The 20,041-nt window shown below is 37.9% G+C and overlaps 1 protein-coding gene across 4 annotated transcripts in view; it reads left to right on the top strand.

Annotated features, from left to right (window-relative positions):
- The window catches only part of SAMD5 (sterile alpha motif domain containing 5), a 708,715-nt gene that overhangs the window by 57,171 nt on the left and 631,503 nt on the right, over window positions 1-20,041 (top strand). Inside the window, exons 2-3 of one of the 4 annotated variants that reach the window (XM_069598650.1) lie at window positions 3,580-3,677; window positions 11,644-11,779. The exons of 1 other annotated variant lie outside the window; for it this stretch is intronic. In XM_069598650.1, coding sequence (XP_069454751.1) covers window positions 3,580-3,642 — 63 coding nt within the window. In that variant the 3' untranslated portion in view covers window positions 3,643-3,677; window positions 11,644-11,779. Of the gene's footprint in view, window positions 1-3,579; window positions 7,297-11,643; window positions 11,780-20,041 lie in introns of those variants that run through there. 2 more of the 4 variants (XM_069598653.1, XM_069598649.1) reach the window with 2 other exon arrangements.

Below are 20,041 nucleotides of genomic sequence, written 5' to 3' on the forward strand. Positions count from 1 at the left end.
GCTAGGATTATAAATGTTTTAGTAATATCTCCTTAGAAATAGATAATAATTTGGCACATTACAGACTGCTGGCATTCAATTTTATAAACTCTGTCTTTAAAAACAGTAAAGCTTCAAGAACATTAGTAAAACCAAAAATATAATTTACCATTTATTGGTCCTGTGATTTCCCTGATAGCTCAGTTAGTAAAGAATCCACCTGCAATGCAGGAGACAAGGTTCGATTCCTGGGTCGGGAAGATCCCCTGGAGAAGGGAAAGGCTACCCACTTCAGTATTCTGGCCTGGCGAATTCCATGGACTGTATAATCAATGGGGTTGAAAAGAGTTGGACACGACTGAGCTATTTTCACTCACTCACTCACTCATTTATTGGTCCAGAGATGGATTTTTGCGAGTTTTGAGAAAGGACCAGATTTGAGGCAATTTTTTTCATGATTTTTTTTTTAAGTCAACCTAGTCCTATATTCAAAGAAGGCTGTAAATGCTTATAAGGTGTGTGTATGTGTGTGTTCTCAGTCATGTATGACCGTTTGTGACCCCCTGGACTATAACCTGGCAGGCTTCTCTGTCCATGGGATTTCCCAGGCAAGAATATTAGAGAGGGTTGCCATTTCCTCTTCCAGGGGATCTTCCTGACCTAGGGACTGAATACGCGTCTCTTGTGTTTCCTGCATTGGCAGGCGGATTCTTTACCATTCGTGTCACCTGGAAAGCCCAAACTTATATAGAACAGATTTTTATTTTCCTTGAAGGAATGAAGAAAGGGCTTTTTTTTTTTCTCTCTCTCTCTCTAGGAATATGCTGGACAATTTAGGGAGAAAATAAAATGGAAAAAATGTGAGCTGATAGGAGCAGCTCTGTGAAGTGAGACTGGACTGACATCGCCTGTTTGCCCATAAGACATCTTTTTAGCAGTTATCTCCTTAATGCTGATCAGAGTTGTAAACATCTGTTCATTTCTCTTTTGCTTGAAGAGTGGGATCTATAAGGAGCAGGATCCAGGATGTCACAGTGCATGCCAGGTGCCAGAGCGCCAAGGAGCCTTCCTAGCAGGGAAATTACTAATGTCTCCTCTGATCATGAAGCAACATGTGCTCCGCTAATTACTGTTCTCTGAGACTGCTTTCACATCTTGAAACTCTCCATGACCCAACTGCGGAAATCCTGTTTGTCTGCCTCCCACCCTTTCCCCCAAAGAATGAAAACTAGCAAATGGCAAGGCTGGGCTTGTTTAATCAATGCAATTGGTTTTTGCTGAACTAAGACGCAAGAGGTTTCAGTTGGGGCTGTTAGCTTGATACTATATTTGTGAATGACTTCGTGGTGCACATCTTTAGCTGAGTTTAATGTGGAGGGTACCTGCATTTACTAGATGATAGCCTGTCCAGGGCATTTTTTTTATTTCCATAGGTTCCTGGAAGACAATGATCTTTAACACAGTGACCTTTAATGGTTGGCGGGGGTATCTTGCTGACTTCAGGCAGAGCTGTATCAGGCATGGTGCAACATCTGAGAATCTTTTGTTTTAACAAGAGTCTTCTCAGGATGGTGTCTTCCTTCCTTGGTGACTTTGTCAAAATTCAGCTGTAGTCTTCCTGAGGTCTTTTGTTGTTCAGTTGTTCAGTCGCTCAGTCGTGTCTGATTCTTTGCGACCCCATGGACTGCAGCACTCCAGGCTTCCCTGTCCTTCACTATCTCCCGGAGCTTGCTCAGACTCATGTCCTTTGAGTTGGTGATGCCATCCAACCATCTCATCCTCTGTCATCCCCTTCTCCTGCCTTCAGTCTTTCCCAACATGAGAGTCTTTTCTAATGAGTCAGCTCTTAGTTGCCCTAATGCTGTAACCAGAGATTCCTTCTGGTTTTTCAGGTAGAAATAGCAAGTTAACTTACACTCTAAAGCAAATACGTTTTTGTTGCAGCACTTTTTCATTTATTCATTTATTAGAGCATTAAAAATGAAACAGTTTTGCCTTCATGTTAAGCTAAATTTCCCTCACTCCTCCCCTCAAAAAAAGAAAACAAAAAACCAAAAAACTTGGCTTGTCAAGTTAGATCAGATATTACTTTTACATAGTTTATAATAGGAGCTTGATTTTTGTAGAAGAATGGATTGGCTTGGAGATGGGTTTATCTGAGTGACTATTTGAATATATTAGTGAGTACTAAGATATTATTACTTGGTATTACAGGGACAAAAAGATCTCAAAACAGCCTGATTCTCTGGGGAAAGAAACTTTCTGAGCATGGCTATTAATACTTTCTATCCATTTAGATGCAATTGTTGGATGATTTTACCCAAAGTAATTAATAGTGACATATTAGTTAACATATTGCTATCAGCAGGTGGCTGTTTGAGCAGGGGTGAACATAGCATGTGCTAAAACAAATTATTGTACCCTAGAGAAATGTGCAGAATAATTTTTTAAAGTCTTTCAATAATGCCTGCAATACAATTTTTTTTTTGTAAGAAATAAAACTAGGGGTAACACTGAAAAGTTGTAGACTAGAAAAACAAAAATGAAAGAGAGCAAAAGTGATTCAACCTTTTCGAAAAGCTTTTTCAGTTAAACAACAATAAAAACAAACACACCAAAAAACACGTAAATGGTTGAATCCAAGCAGCACCGTCTGCCTGTCGTATCAAAAATCATGGGAGAGACCCAGGCATCCTCATTCTTCCTTTGCACCCTTTTTTTTTTTCCTTCTCCTTTGTCCACTCTGATCTGTCAAGGGACTCTTGGCCCAGGGCACAATGGTGACAGATGGGCAGGAAACTGTAATCTGTTGCTGCCTTTCATTTGTGGAGGAATCATCGTGACCACGAAGGGGTTAAAACTGTCAACACCAATCAGAGCTTGGAGATAATTAGTGTAATATCAATCCCAGAACACTGGTGCAGATGACCACACAATAGCAGATGAATTCTGCTAGGTTACTTCTTTGTAAGAAATCCTGATTCATCTCTTTCCAGCTTGTGCACAAATATGCTTTTAAATGCCTGTGTGGAAAAGTTACTATTTGTGCACACAAATGATTATGATTAAAGATGATTGTGAATCTTTTATTTAGGAAGGTGCATTTTGAATTAGCCTTTACACAGACAAGCTGGATAGATACATACCTCCTGAGCATGAGCTAGGTAGCATTTGAAATATTTTGCAGTATGTTGACTGATATTCTTTTTTTTTTTTTTCGTTGACTGATATTCTATGACTAAGGCTACCAAAGTGTAGAATTGAGCGATATGATTTAGGAAAGCAAACTTATTACAAGATATATTTTTATTTAATTTTTTTTTTACTTTCCTGTTCTCATAAGAAACATTAAAGGAAAGAGAAGTAGACCTTTTTAAAAAAACAAATATAGACTTGAGAAGAATAAAGTACGTTTTCTTATTATTAGCTTCAAAGAGAAAATTGATAAATGACAGAGTCTTAAAGTTAGTTTTCAAAAGTCCATATGGTAACCAGAAGGGGACAAGTATGACTTAAAAAATGGAGCAGAAATCCGTGATGGACTAGGGGAAGAACGGGTAAAGGAGAACTTCAATAACCCCGATATGTTCAAATCCACAGGTCCCAATGGCTGGCATCCTAGAGTTCTTAATGAATTGGCCGAAGTCATCACAGAACCGCTAGATATCATTTTTGAAAACTCGCGGAGGACTGATAAGGTGCCTGAAGACTGGAAAAGGGCATATTTAGAACCTTCTTTCAAAAAGGGAAATGGAGGATGACCCTGGAAATACTCATCAGCCTAACTTTTTGCTTGGAAAAATTCTGGAATTATCAACTTAGTATACTGGGTAACACATTCATAATAGCTAGACAAAAGGCAGTGAAATATCACACATAAGGAAGTACTGAATTCATTTTTTAAAAAACATACCATTGTTAGAAACGGTCTTCTGCGTGTTTGGGGGTTCTGCCCTCCATACTATACATTCTTGATGAAAACAAATGAGACTGGCTAAAACTTTTGGTTAATCTGACTAAGTGTGTAATACAAGACAAAAAAGTTTCTGGCAATAGCTAGACATTATATCATTTCTAAATTAGCCTTTAAATTGAGAATAGTAATTTTAATTTTGTATTTAAACATTTTTTTTCCACTTCATATAAGATTGTGTTTTCATAGTTTGAGATATTTTACATAATTCTATATAGAATAGTTTGTTTGAAGGAGCTCTTTTTCTAAGGTGCTTTATATGGTTATTTCAGATATAGGTAGAATGATAAAAGTGACAGATTTATGTTCCTTACAAGATCTACTTGTAAGGAAAGAAAAGCAAAGGAAGAAACTTTTTTCTAACTTCTGTTTTTAAATTTCATCTGACTGAACTTGAGTGTTGGGAACTGTAAGAGTGTCTTACTCTGACATACGTTGAGCAAGGTCCAGCTATGTGGCTTGATGGCTGGTTTTCCTCGGCTCTGGATGCTGCTATGCCCCAGATTGCCTCCCCAGACTCTGATTTCAGGCCTTTGGTGGGGGGTGAGCAGTGGGAGTGGATATTAAGAGCCCTTTATAACCAGAGCCTAAAAGGAGAGTAGAAGGAGGTGAGAGGAGGAAATGAAGATGAATTTTGAATTTTTTCTGCTTCCTGATGTTCTTGCTTTTGGATGTTGGCAGTTTTCTTTTCTGCTTAGAAAATGCAACCATGTTGAGAAGACCAAAAACTTAGTTGAAAGGAGACCATCCGAAAGATCTAGAAACACAGCCAGCCCCATTGTCAAACAGCTTCTAAGAGCAGCTAGGCAGTACTGTATTCCAAAATCTTCTCTGCACTGCTTAGATGTATGTAAGAGATAAAAGTTTACATCACACAATACTCAAGAGTAGGAAACGCTCAGGAAAAAAAAAGAAATCTACCTTCATTTTTTCCTGGTGCATACTGGAATGAGTAGGCAGTTAAGTTCTCCAAGGGCCATTTTAATCACTTTAAAAATATCAGGTTTACATAGTTTGGTCACTTCGAAAGATTAATTTAGACTAGGTAAATTCAGTCTCATTCTTAAGTACAAATGCAAGGAAATTAAGCTCTGAAAGTATGTATACCATGTCTTTTAAATAACATGCTGTAGCTTGCAGCTCTGTAAGAGTTATATTCCAATCAATCTTTCATCATTATTTTTTTTAAGTGAACTAGAGTCTTTAAAATTTCCAAACTAGGTTTTTTTTTTTGTTCATGGAGTAGGGATCTCTATAGATTATAGATATGATTTATTGTGATAATAAATGGCTTCCTGTTCTAGACCTCATTTCCAGGTGCAGCATCTGTGGCAGATTTATTTCACAGATGTGCATTTTCATGCATTTATTGAATTGTTGCTGGAGAGGACCCGATTTCTGAAAAATCTATTTTTTTCATCCTGGGCATTATGATGCAATCTACAGGAACTAGAAAATTCTTCAGTCATTTCAAGTTTGATTTTCTATTTGTATAATGTGTAACTTCAATTATTTTGCCAAGTTTAAATCTTCTCTTTGGGTTTGCTCTTGAAATTTGAAAATGATAATCCTCTACCTACATTGCCAAGAGAAATATCAACAACCTCAGGTATGCAGATGATACCACTCTGGCAAAATGGCAGAATGTGAAGAGGAACTAAAGAGACTCTTGATGAGGGTGAAAGAGGAGAGTGAAAAGCTGGATTGAAACTCAACATTCGAAAAAGGAAGATCATGGCCTTCAGTCCCATAACTTCATGGCAAATAGATGGGGAAACAATGGAAACAGTGACAGACTATTTTATTGGACTCCAAAATGACTGCAGATGGTGAGTGCAGCCATGAAATTAAAAGACGCTTGCTTCTTTGAAGAAAAACTATGCTAAACCTAGACAGCCTATTAAAAAGCAGAGGCATCACTTTACCGACAAAGGTCCCTATAGTCAAAGCTATGGTTTTTTTCCAGTAGTCATGTATGGATGTGAGAGTTGGACCACACAGAGGACTGAGTGTCTAAGAATTGATGCTTTTAAACTGTGGTGTTGGAGAAGACTCTTGAGAGTCCCTTGGACTGTAAGGAGATCAAACCAGTCAATCCTAAAGGAAATCAGTCCTGACAATTCATTGAAAGGACTGATGCTGAAGCTGAAGCTCCAATACTTTGGCCAGCTGTGCAAAGAGCTGACTCACTGGAAAAGACCCTACTCATAGGAAAAGATCCTGATGCTGGGAAAGACTGAAGGCGAGAGAAGAAGGGGACAGCAGAGGGTAAGATGGTTAGATAACATCATCTACTCAATAGACATGAATCTGAGCAAACTCGGAGAGAATGGAGGACAGAGGAGCTGTGGTATTCTGCAGTCAACAAAGTGGCAGAATTACATGACTTAGCAACTGAACAACAACAGCATCTAAATTAAGAGGCACAATCTAGAACAGTGAAATAGCCTGTGGAGTTTAAAGATTTCTTACCTGAAAGTAGAGGAAGAAAGCTTTAAAATAAGCAGAAAAGTATTGAAGGAAGCCCATTAATTCCTTTGTATTAAATGAAGATGAGTTAAGAGCTAGACTATAGATATGAGAAAGGAAATAATCTTACCATGAACTGTATCTGGAGATAATAATGCTTAAGAAGAGTAATTTTTCACAGTGTTTTTCTCTTTTAACTAACATTCATGGTATCCTTAATTTTTTAAGGAGAAGGAAATAATGGAGGGATAAATAAATATCTTATCAAAACTAGAGGATTATCTTTATTTGTATTTCCTAGACCATAGAGAGAGGTTAATTACAGACTTCATAATATTGAGGAATTGGGAGGATTATAGCAAAATTTTCTTTATTTGATCTAAAATTTTTGAGATAGAGATTTAACTCACATATTCTTGGCAGAGTGAATGCATAATTTTAAGAGTTCTTTCCTCACAAAGGAATTTATATCAATTTAGAATAGCTGTTATTCAGGCATTTTTTCTATCTAGAGAAATTTATACCATCTTGCTGTTGTGAAATTAATAATAGAAACAGTAAGCACTGAGTTTTCGTTTTGGAGTTCCTCAGATCTGAGTTCAAATTCTAGAATCATGTTGATAGCTTTTTCCTGTAGTGATTGTGTTATGAACATAAGCTAACTATTATATATAAAAATAGATAATTAATAAGGACCTACTTATTATATAGCACAGGGAACTCTATTGAATACTCTGTGATGACCTATATGGGCAAAGAATCCAGAAAAAAGACTGGATATATGCAAGTGTATAATGATTCACTGTACTGTACACATGAAACTGACCCAACATTGTAAATCAATGATACTTCAATAAAAATTTTATCTTACTTTATTTTATTTTTTTAATATAAATTTATTTATTTTAATTGGAGGCTAATTACTTTACAGTATTGTATTGGTTTTGCCATACATAAACATGAATCTGCCATGGGTGTACACATGTTCCCATCCTGCACCGCCCTCCCACCTCCCTCCCCATACCATCCCACTGGGTCATCCCAGTGCACCAGCCCCAAGCATCCTATATCATGCATCAAACCTGGACTGGTGATTCATATCATATATGATATCATACATGTTTCAGTGCCATTCTCCCAAATCATCCCACCTTCTCCCTCTCCCGCAGAGTCCAAAAGACTGTTCTATACATCTGTGTCTCTTTTGCTGTCTCGCATATAAGGTTGTCATTACCATCTTTCTAAATTCCATATATATGCGTTAGTATACTTTATTGGTGTTTTTCTTTCTGGCTTACTTCACTCTGTATAATATGCTCCAGTTTCACCTACCTCATTAGAACTGATTCAAATGTATTCTTTATAATGGCTGAGTAATACTCCATTGTGTATATGTACCACAGCTTTTTTATCCATTCATCTGCTGATGGACATCTAGGTTGCTTCCATGTCCTGGCTATTATAAACAGTGTTGCAATGAACATTGAGTACACATGTCCCTTTCACTTCTGGTTTCCTCAGTGTGGATGCCCAGCAGTGGGATTGCTGGGTCATAAGGCAGTTCTATTTCCAGTTTTTTAAGGAATCTCCCTACTGTTCTCCATAGTGGCTGTACTAGTTTGCATTCCCACCAACAGTGTAAGAGGGTTCCCTTTTCTCCACATCCTCTCCAGCATTTATTGCTTGTAGACTTTTGGATAGCAGCCATTCTGACTGGCGTGAAGTGGTACCTCATTGTGGTTTTGATTTGCGTTTCTCTGATAATGAGTGATGTTGAGCATCTTTTCATGTGTTTGTTAGCCATCCGTATGTCTTCTTTGGAGAAATGTCTATTTAGTTCTTTGGCCCATTTTTTGATTGGGTCGTTTATTTTTCTGGAATTGAGCTGCAGGAGTTGCTTGTATATTTTTGAGATTAGTTGTTTGTCAGTTGCTTCATTTGCTATTATTTTCTCCCATTCTGAAGGCTGTCTTTTCACCTTGCTTAGAGTTTCCTTTGTTGTGCAGAAGCTTTTAATTTTAATTAGGTCCCATTTGTTTATTTTTGCTTTTATTTCCAGTATTCTGGGAGGTGGGTCATAGAGGATCCTGCTGTGATTTATGTCTCAGAGTGTTTTGCCTATGTTCTCCTCTAGGAGTTTTATAGTTTCTGGTCTTACATTTAGATCTTTAATCCGTTTTGAGTTTACTTTTGTGAATGGTGTTAGAAAGTGTTCTAGTTTCATTCTTTTACAAGTGATTGACCAATTTTCCCAGCACCACTTGTTAAAGAGATTGTCTTTACTCCATTGTATATTCTTGCCTCCTTTGTTGAAGATAAGGTGTCCATAGGTGTGTGGATTTATCTCTGGGCTTTCTATTGTGTTCCATTGATCTATATTTCTGTCTTTGTGCCAGTACCATACTGTCTTGATGACTGTGGCTTTGTAGTAGAGCCTGAAGTCAGGCAAGTTGATTCCTCCAGTTCCATTCTTCTTTCTCAAGATTGCCTAGGCTATTCGAGGTTTTTTGTATTTCCATACAAATTGTGAAATTATTTGTTCTAGCTCTGTGAAAAATACCGCTGATAGCTTGATAGGGATTGCATTGAATCTGTAGATTGCTTTGGGTAGTATACTCATTTTCACTATATTGATTCTTCCAGTCCATGAACATGGTATATTTCTCCATCTATTAGTGTCTTCTTTGATTTCTTTCACCAGTGCTTTATAGTTTTCTATATATAGTTCTTTAGTTTCTTTAAGCAGATATATTCCTAAGTATTTTATTCTTTTCATTGCAATGGTGAATGGAATTGTTTCCTTAATTTCTCTTTCTATTTTCTCATTATTAGTGTATAGGAATGCAAGGGATTTCTGTGTGTTGATTTTATATCCTGTAACTTTACTATATTCATTGATTAGCTCCAGTAACTTTCTGGTGGAGTCTTTAGGGTTTTCTATGTAGAGGATCATGTCATCTGCAAACAGTGCAATAAACATTTTTTAAAAAAGAAGACAAGCTGAGACTATAGCATGGGAAATGATCTTGAACAATTACTGAACTCATCAAAGACTTTTTATCCTTGTCCATAAAATAGGAAGAATAAATACCCTTTCTTAGTTCTTAGGAGGCTTAAGAGTTCTGCAACAAACCCACACAGTTCATGGTGTTTGACATATAGTAGGTGTACAGTGCCTCACTCTCTTGCCTTCTTTTTTTCCTTTTATATAGAAGAGATTACCTTAAAACTAGCTAGACCACTCAAGCATAAATTGACATGTCCTTGTGGCTGTCAACCCACTGAATAAGGCCCTTTGCTTTCTTTTGTGTGTGTGTTTGTGTGTGTGCTTAGTTGCTCAGTCTTGTCTGACTCTTTTCAGCCCCATGGCTGGTAGCCCACCAGGCTCCTCTGTCCATGGGATTTCCCTGCCAAGAATACTGGAGTGGGTTGGCATTTCTTTCTCCAGATGGTCTTCCCCACCCAGGGATTTAACCCACATCTCTTGCATTGCAGGCAGATTTTTTTTTTTTTTTACCACTGTGGCACCTGGGAAATCCTTGCTTTCTTTTAGGAAGGATAAAACAGGGTTTCAGTACCTGCTCATAGTAGGGTTGAAGAAGTGTTTATTGATAGAATGAAAAGACTGATTTTCAAAAACAATGAACCAATGACTAAGGTCAGTGTTTTTCAAGTCTGGGGAAATAGTCACATATAAAGGAACTCTTTAATTTACCTCTTTTTAAAACAGCTCTAGACTTATAAATTTTCTCTGCAAATTAGTGAGGGCAAATGTGCATTTTCCTCTCATTTTATGACTGTGATTTACAAATTAGGAGTACACGTGGGCATTCCCCCATAGCCTTTTCTGAGATGAATCCAGCCAAGACACGAAGCACATGATGGTGGATCAGCAAACTCTTTTCTAGATGAAGAAAAACCAGATGTGGTATGCCTGGGATGCACCTGCCAGCAAACAGATGAGCCTGTCTGATTTGTTCTCAGTGAAGAGTCTGGGTGTTATAAAAAGGTCTTTGCATGAGCACTGAGCAGTAACAAAAAGAAGGTCAAAGAAAGTTTAGTTCTTGGACAAAATGATTAATATTTACATGTAATATTTAAGTATGTGTTAAAATATCACGTTCAGACAGGCAGAGGATTTCTGAATTTCAAAATAAAGAAGAAGATTATATCCAGATACATATGCAAGACATAAGCAAGAGCTTCACCTTAAAAATGGCCAGATCTCCATTCAGACCAAGGATGGAGTAATAGGGAATTCTTAGATCAGCTGACAACTTGTGCTTAGAAGAAAGCCATCATAGATCATAGATGGTGTATTAAATTAAACAAAATTAGTTGTTCAGAGCAAAGTGAATCAGCTAGGCTTTCTCTTTTAGATTTCCTAATTTTATTCTTATTAATAGTCCACATGGTAATCAATGAAGCATTCCTATATCAGATGTTTTACACTATCAGATTCTTTGATTCAAAAATCCTCTTCAGCTTTCTGTTATTAATCTCTTAAGGAGATAAAATATAATCATTTTCTATTTCATGATCACTATTTTAGATATTTCCATAAAAGGAAAGAAAAAAGAACAGTAGTTCAGAAAAATGAACAATCTTTTTTTAACTGATCAAAATAGAGATTTTCTTTTAAATTGTTTAAATTCCTAGAAATTAAACTTTATTTTTTATTGTTATTATTTAAAGATAATGTTTAGAGGAAAATTGCAGGTTATGCAGGTTAAAGACTACTTCAAGAGCTTGGTGGGTTTTTTGTTTTGTTTTGTTTTTTTTTTTTTTACAATTTGGCCAGAATTTCTTCCACTAGAACAAAAGGAAAGAAGTTGGCTATTTAATGTTGATGAGAAATACCTTTTATAGATATATTCTGTACCATGCCCTTTGTCAGATGAATTTTCCTTTGTTATTCCAAAAACTGAGATGCTGTATTGAGTATCTTGAAGGCAAAGTGGGATATTGATTAAGACAAATGTTAGAAATTCTGCTGTTCATTGAAGTTGTTGCTCAGCTTGATAAGGTGGCCAGTATTCTCGGATACCCTGTGGGTTATGAAAGCATTGTTCTTCGAAAAGTTCTAATCATACAAAAATGTGAGCACGGGCCTGAAAAAGCACCTTGTGTCCATCTAGGTAGTAGAGCAGAGATGCATTCTAAATGAAAGTTGCCCTGTGGTTTTGTGTATGTAATTGCAGTTGACACCTTTTTCCTTTCAGTTACCGTTTGAAAAAGGGACTGTGTGAGAAAGCTGAACTGGAACCATGCTATGAATCCTGGAATGTATGCTCATGCAACGCTGTGATCTGCAAACATATGTCCTCTGTTCAATAAATGTTACAGCTTTCACTGCGATTCCCGCCTTGGCTCTTTTGTGATCATTTACATTTCAATGAATGGGACCTAGTATGGGCGTTATTTAAATGGATGATATATAAATGTTTACGATACTGGAGCATTATGGTTAGCATGGGAAATCAGAGTGCTAACACAGAAGAAAGGAGAAAGCCTGGCTCCCCACACTGCATGCAAAATTCAAATAAATCCTTAATGATGTTTGCTTGGAGGCTTTTGTGTGATGGTTATGTATATGTGTGTTGTGGCTTCTCCCTTCTCTCCCCACCTCTCTTCTGATTAAAAAAGTACTTTTGAGGGTGATAAATAGCATGCAATTCTTTTCCAGTTATTGTGGCCCCCAGAGTGGGAGGGAGAGTGCTGGGATATATTAGGGGGTCAGTGGGGTGTCATTTGTGGAGTTCCTCCCACAGATCCTGCTGTGGCTCCCAGAGTCCCTGAAACTCCATCACACACAGGTTGATGTGATTCAACTATAAATAATCAGCATCTTGGGGGTCATGAGACCTAAACATTTAAATTCCAGCCTTACCACTTTCTGCCTTCAGGACCTTTGAACAAATGGAATAATTATTGTAAATGCTTAGCACACTAATTAGCACATGATAAGCATCCCCCAACATTAATTCAAAGAAGTTTTGAAATAGTGTTTTGGGTTCTCTATATATGGTATCATGTGGTATGTTTTGATGATAATGAATAGCTGTTTTTATTCACACTGAATACAAGATGAGAGGAAAGTAAATTTAAAACCGGGAAGATGCAGAATAAATACGCAGATTTCTGATTTTTAAAAATGAAAAAGGACCTGAGGAAGACCTAAACAGATTCAGAAATTGTGTAGTTAAGACACACTGGAGCCTGGAGTGTGTGAAAAGCCCACCATGACACTGGACTGGCAATAGACAGTTGAGGTTTTCCCAGATCCTCTAATCCTGGCTTTTTGTCTGATGTCAGGTCCTAGAAAGATACCTACAGGGATCTGTGGCATCTTAAAAAAAAAAAAAGATCTATCTTTGTAGACTGGCTTTAATTTCAACTTAGTTTCAAAGGTTTTCAAGACATGCTTTTGTTCATAAACTAAAGCTCCAACCAGCCCCTGGGTTCTGCGGGGGCCAGCATTATGGTATGAAAACCTAATCTTTCAGCTTTAAAATCTCATGCTTCAAATCTTCCTTGATCTGTTGAGCATTATTTAGAAAAGTCAATAATGTTGGTGAGCAGCTGCAAAATGTATTTTTAAAAAAATGTTTCCCCTACGAGCATGCAGTAGTGATCCCAAGTAAGGAGGATTTAATAGAAAATAAGATGGTTTATGTTATTAGTAAAATCACTTCGCCTAAGGCAGCCTTTAAAGTCTGTCAACTGAATCCGGAAAATGAATACCTTTTAGTTTCATTGCAGGTCATATGCTGTCCCATTGAGGATTTCCTAATTTAAAAGAGGAATCTTGAACAATTTTAGTGAAAAGCTTACTTCCCTCCCTCCCTGACCCTAGAGTTACTCTGACAGAGTGCCTTCATATAATTATGGACACTTTTTTGGCCCACTTTCTCCACTTTATTACATCCACGTACCATTAACAGGATATCTGTGGAATCTCATCTGTCTTTTGGTTGAGTAATGAACACCAATCATGGATTGTATATATTCAGTGTGCATTCTTGTATATCTGCCGAGCTCCATCAATTCAACTTCAACTTCATTTTGGAAATTAATGAATCTACATACTAGCATTTGTAAAAATAGCCTTTTTGAGTGAAGAATATACATTTAGTCTTTTTTCTAAATCCTGACCTGTAAATCAGAAGCCCTGATTGCAGTCTAGTCTTGGTTTTTCTGGTGAGTAGCTGTCTAACCATTTCCTTTCACCCCTTTGCTGCTCTCAGGTCTCCAAACATGTCCACTGGACAGCGTTGCCTAAACACACCCTGTGAAAGGTCTGGGAAACAGATGGTATCTGTGCTTAACATCATGTCCTTTAGAAGAAAGTCACCGAGCAGCGTGGTCTGTTTTTGACTGTGACCTTCCCAAGGCTGTGAGCACATCTGGTTCACCCCCACTAGAGTTGTTCCCTGCTTATGACTGATCCTTATGTAGTTCTGGTGCATTTCTAGTACGTTGTAGGTGTTCAGTAATATTGTTGAATGAATGAAGAGCCAAGTGAACTTGCTCATAGGCATAAGGAAACTGAACTCAAGTTGTGTCAGTTGGTTCTACCAGGCCATTTCTGGTCTCAGGGAACTTGCAGGAACTTGATGGCCGTTGTGTTTGAAGGAGAGACTTGATGGCCGTTGTGTTTGAAGGAGAGCATGCCTTTCACTGGGGCTTCCCTAGTAGCACAGATTGTATCAGGAGACCCAGGTTCAGTCCCTGAGTCAGAAAGATCCCCTGGAGAAGGAAATGGCTACCCACTCCTATATTCTTGCTTGGAGAATCCCATGGGCAGAGGAGTCTTGAAAGCTATAGTCCATGGGGTCACAGAGAGTCGGACATGACTGAGCAGTTGCACGCATACATGCCTTTCACTCCAGGACCCAAGAAACCAAATTTCTCCTTATCAGAAGTTCACCTTGAGCTGGGGGTTTATTGTTCAAGTCCTCTGAGTTTCCTGTTTCCTTTTGTATAAAACTATAAATGCAAATATTTTATAAAATAAAAATTTACATGCTCATTTAAGTTTTCTTCTGCAGAAATATATCAAATATAATTTGTGAAGGCATCTGAAAGTACCAAATTGCCACACTGTTGGAATTATGATTTTCCTTTGGTTATATTTTCCTAACATGGATTGTGAGAAGGATATCACCTATTCCTGCAGTTAATAAAATATAAATCTATTCTTGCAATTAAAGTTAATCAAACTCTGATGAATGTACTTGTCACGTGAATGCTAGTGTATGCTGTGTTACTAGAGAAGATGCGAAGATCTACACAAACAGTGTAGATCCTACACAAATAGTGGGGCTTCCCAGGTGGCACAGTGGTTAAGAACCTGCCTGCCGGTGCAGGAGATGCAAGAGGCACAGGTTCCATCCCTGGGTTGAGACGATCCCCTGGAAGAGGAAACGGAGTGAGTAATACTCACTCCAGTATTCTGGCCTGAAAAATTCTATGGACACAGGAGCCCAGCAGGCTGTGGTCCATGGGGTCGCAGAGAGTCAGGCATGACTGAGCTCCTTAACCTTTATTTACGTTGTATAGGCTTAAATTATTATGAGACCAAATGTGTGCTTAGCCGTTCAGTTGTGTCTGATTCTTGTGACCCCATAGACTGTAGCCTGCCAGGCTCCTCTGTTATAAGGGCCTTACATTAAGAAGCAGGAGAGGGCAGATGGATGAGAGAATGTTTATCTTAAAAGACGGCGTGTTAGAGGGGTCAGGAGACAAGGTGAAGAAGGGGTGAAATATACTGCAAGTCTAAGGTGCTGTAGAGGGTAAGGCCACTAGTAAGTGCCACTGAAAGAGAAGAAATGTTCAACTAGTACACCATACAGCTTTTTCATTAAGATTTTTCTGTTTAGCTTATCGGCAGAGCTATCTTAGACTTCTTTATACATAGATATTTATGCTTTATCACTCAGACACACACAGCTGTAAAAGTAAAGCAAAGGAAGCATGAGGTCATCCTTCAGTGTTTTTCTAGGCGGACTCTTCTGAGTCACGTTTGGACTCAGGTCTGTCTTCACACTGTCCTGGTCGGCAGGAGGATGGCTGACGGAGTCTGTCTGAGAGCCTCTGTCATCTCTGGATTTCATCTAAGCCCTTCTCTTAATGTGAGTTTAGATGGTGGTACTATCTTGATCTTACTTGTCTGCAGAAGGTTTCCAGACAGTGTCTCATTCTTTCTTCAAATGGTGATTAAATGGTTTGTTAGCGGAAATGTAGGCTAGAGTCTCTGCAATTGTCCTACCAGGAATGGCATCCGAGTTTGCATATGCACACCTCATAGCAATTGTGTCACTAGCCCTGTGTCCTCAGCTGTAGCTTCCCTTCCATTGTTCTCTGTCCTGATGTCATCAAAACGGGACAAAGTGTGCTTTCAAATCCACAAAATACACTTGTCTGTAAAATTATGAGGAAAACTAGACCACCCATCTCATTTTACTTTCTGTTCCTCTATATATTATATATTAGTAAGTTTTGATAATTCTATATTAGTAATTTTGTCTGTAACTACCTTAGACTCCGTAAGAATTTCCTTTGACCTTTTTTGTAGTTGAGTCTGTGTTAATATTATTCTGTGGTCTTCTGATCTGATTTACCCTACAGTCATGGCATACATGAGCTTCCCTGTTGGCTCAGGTGGTAAGGAATCTGCCTGTAATGCAAGAGACACACCCAGGTTTGATCCCTGGGTTTGGAAGATAACCTGGAGAAGAGAATGGCTACCCACTCCAGTGTTCTTGCCTGGAGAATCCCATGGACAGAGAAGCTTAGTGGGCTACAGTCCATAGCATTGCAGAGTCAGATAGGACTGAGCAACTAACACACACATACATACACACACAATACATACTGGTAAGTTTGGTTTACTGTATTCTGTATTTCATGGGGCTCTCTGGTTCATGGAGTGTCTTTAAATGATGATTTAAATATTATATTTTATAAAATTTAGCACCTTCTGCTATGGAATGGTAATTTTTCACTTGAGTCCTTTAATGGTGTATGAAAGTCATTCAGTCGTATCCAACTGTTTGCAACCATATGGACCATACAGTCCATGGAATTCTCCAGGCCAGATGACTGGAGTGGGTAGCCTTTCCCTTCACCAGGGTATCTTCCCAACCCAGGGATCGAACCCAGGTCTCCCTCGTTGCAGGCAGATTCTTTACCAGCTGAGCCACCAAGGAAGCCCAAGAATACTAGTGGGTAGTCTATCCCTTCTCCAGGGGATCGTCCCGACCCAGGAACCGAACCAGGGTCTCCTGCATTGCAGATGGATTCTTTACCAACTGGGCTATCCGGGAAGCCCGAATCCTTTAATGATGATGCCTTATTATAGAGTAAACCATCATAGAACCAGTGTCCCCAGCCACTGCTGAAAGCAGGAGTTTGTTCTCACTAATGCTTCAGGGCAAGAAATACTCTATATTATAATTAGAATTCCAAGTGGCAGCTCATAATTTACTATTTGACCTTTAAATATTAGGACCCTGTTAAAATATTTGAAGTTTCTAAATGTCCTCAGGAGCTATTGGGCTTCCATTCCTTACGCTCGGAGGATGGGTAGTGTAGCAGAAAGAGGCTGGGGCATTGGGAGAAAGGAACCCCAGCTCCCTACTGAGTGGCCTTGGTGGAGAAATACCCAGTGCTTTCACTAGTCAGAGCAAGGTATACAAATTCCGTTTAATTCTATAATAACCCAATAAAGTAGTTGCTGTAGTTGCTCCATTTTATAGGTAAGGAAACTAAGACACAGAGACTTTTGACGTATCTTAGAAAATTCATTTCACCTCTTTCATTTTAGGTGTCCTTAGATTTATAAAAGGTATGCTTGTGAGTACTAGCCATATCCTGAAAACACACTGTATATATCAGGTGCTTGAAATGGAAACTAATTTTATTACACTGGTTTTTAATTACTTTTTCCTCCTCCATGTGTGCCCCCTAAGGTATAATAATTTGCCATTTGAAATCACTTTATACATTCTGAGAGGAAAATAAACATTTTGGAATTTTTGACCCTCCCCCAAATCATTTTCTCTTACACATATTGATTCTTCTCATTTTGTCTCAATTAATTGATAACCTTTTTAAACCTTTTTTCATATTGGATTATAATTGATTGACAACATTGTGTTAGTTTCAATTGTATAGCAGAGTGATTCAGTTATACATGTATATATTCTTTTTTCAAATTCTCTTTGCATTTAGGTTTTTCATAATATTTGGCAGAGTTCCCTGTGCTATATAGTAGGCCCTTGTTGGTTATATATTTTCAGTATAGCAGTGTGTACATGTCAAATTTTTTTTTTTTTTTTACTTATATAACCCAGTGGGCAGCTTTCTACCAAGATCCAAACATTTCCAAATGTCTGTGAATATTCTCCATGATGCCTGAACTGAAGAAATTTGGTGACCAAATATTTTTTTAATTGGGCCTTTGGGGAGAAAACGTAGTACCTTCTGTACTTTGAATGAACCAATGATCATTCAGCTAGACATATAACAAACTATAACTTCCAATAGATCTCATCTTGATAAAATCCCAATATTAGCATTAGAAATATTGTTTTTAGAAAATTACTTTATTGCCCCCCATGAAATACAAAACAGGGTAATATTTATGTACATGTTAAGACAAAGGAGTTAATTGAAGAGTTAGTTAGATGTCATTGACTAAAGCATAGTTTTAGGAAACTGAGCTCATTGCCTCAAATTTTTGAGCCTGTCTTCTTTCCTTCTTTCTTTTTCTCTCTTTCCTTCTTATAACTGACAACAAAATGAATCAAATATATCTTTTAGCCCACAAGTCCTATTCATCTGCTTTTATTTTTCTGTGCTTTAATCTCCCTCCAAGAACATTCAAAGAATAAGTAAATATGTTTTATGAAAATCTTGGCACATTTCCTAGATTTTAGAGGTGTGAGGAAAGGGTTGGCAAAGAAGTGACTTTTGAATGAAAAATAAATCTCTACTTAGATTTAAAATCTCCAGACATCATTGATATAAACCAAAATAGTGTTTGTAGTATGGAAAACAGCCAGTTGTATGTGATTTAGAGAAATTAGTTTTTTAAAAAGCATGTAGCAACTAAGTGAAGTGAAGTCGCTCAGTCGTGTCCGACTCTTTGCGACCCCATGGATGGTAGCCTACCAGGCTCCGCCGTCCATGGGATTTTCCAGGCAAGAATACTGGAGTGGGCTGCCATTTCCTTCTCCAGGAGATCTTCCCAACCCAGGGAGCGAACCCTGGTCTCCTGCATTGTAGACAGACGCTTTACATAAATCTAGTGTTTAGTGTTTTAAAAACACAAACCGTAGTATAAATCTCAACCAATAATTGAAAAGAATAAACTGATGAAGGCGATATTCTAGCATCAAGTGTACTATTTTAAAAGTCCAATATATCAAAATAATAGGTCTGCTAAATGCAATAATAGGAATAAGGCAAGGCCTCTGACTGTATCATTTAATGAGGAGAAGTTGGAACACATTTACAGAGCCTACTTCAAGGAGTTACATACAGCTGACAGAATAAGGACAAGAAAGTGCTGTAAACTAAGCTTACTGCCATCAGAAGTTTATTGCCCTTCTGCTTTATAAGTTTTTTGAATCTTGCCTTTAGATTTTTTTTACTCTAATTAGTAGTTGCTTAAGGTTTAGTCATTTTGATACTGTACTGCTTAGCTGTGGTGTTAGTAGAATGTTTGGGGTCTGTGTGCCTGCTGAGTCGCTTCAGTTGTGTTCAACTCTTTGCAGCCCTATGGACTGTAGCCCCCAAGTCTCCTCTATCCATGGAATTCTCCAGGCAGGAATACTGGAGTGGATTGCCACGCCCTCCTCCAGAGGATCTTCGTGACCTAGGGATTGAACTCCAGTCTCTTATGCCTCCTGCATTGGCAGGTGGGTTCTTCACCTCTAGTGCCACCTGGGAAGCCCCATGTTTAACTTGTGTATAAATTAACTTACGTATAAACTATGTTAACTTATGTATAAAGTCATAAATTATGTTAACTTATGCATAAATTAACCTTGTTTCACAAATAGTAAATAATCTTGAGCAAATAAAATGGTATGCCCATTTTCATTCCCACCTCCCAAAAGAAGAGTGACTTCCAGTTAGGAGGGTAATTTGCACTACCCAGTACACTTCTCTGCTCACTTTGGGGATCTCAAGGGAGCTTCTGATTATTGAAAAATTGCATGAGTATACGTATGTCTTCACAATAAAGGATGAGTTTATTTTTTTTGCATGATTCAAAAACAATTCTAAGGCATTATCTAGTTATAGAAAAAAAGTAAGCATAATTTCCCCCTTGATGGTAAACTTGGTTACAGTAGACATAGAGCATGATAAATATTAATAGGTTATAATCCATATCCTGTAGTTAAAAATGCTTTCAAACATTTTGGAATTAACATCCACAGGAAAAACATACAGCAGAGGTTGAGAGTTGTCTGTGGGTAACAGTCATTTGTATTTTATAGAGTCATATATTCAAAGTGAAAAAAAATTAAGCTGATCCACACTTATTGCAGAACTTAAAACACAGTGCAAAGAAAAGAAAACTCAAATGTCAGTGGAAAGAAAAGAGTT

The sequence above is a fragment of the Ovis canadensis genome, chromosome 8 (genome assembly GCF_042477335.2).
Source record: "Ovis canadensis isolate MfBH-ARS-UI-01 breed Bighorn chromosome 8, ARS-UI_OviCan_v2, whole genome shotgun sequence".
NCBI classification, from domain to species: domain Eukaryota; kingdom Metazoa; phylum Chordata; class Mammalia; order Artiodactyla; family Bovidae; genus Ovis; species Ovis canadensis.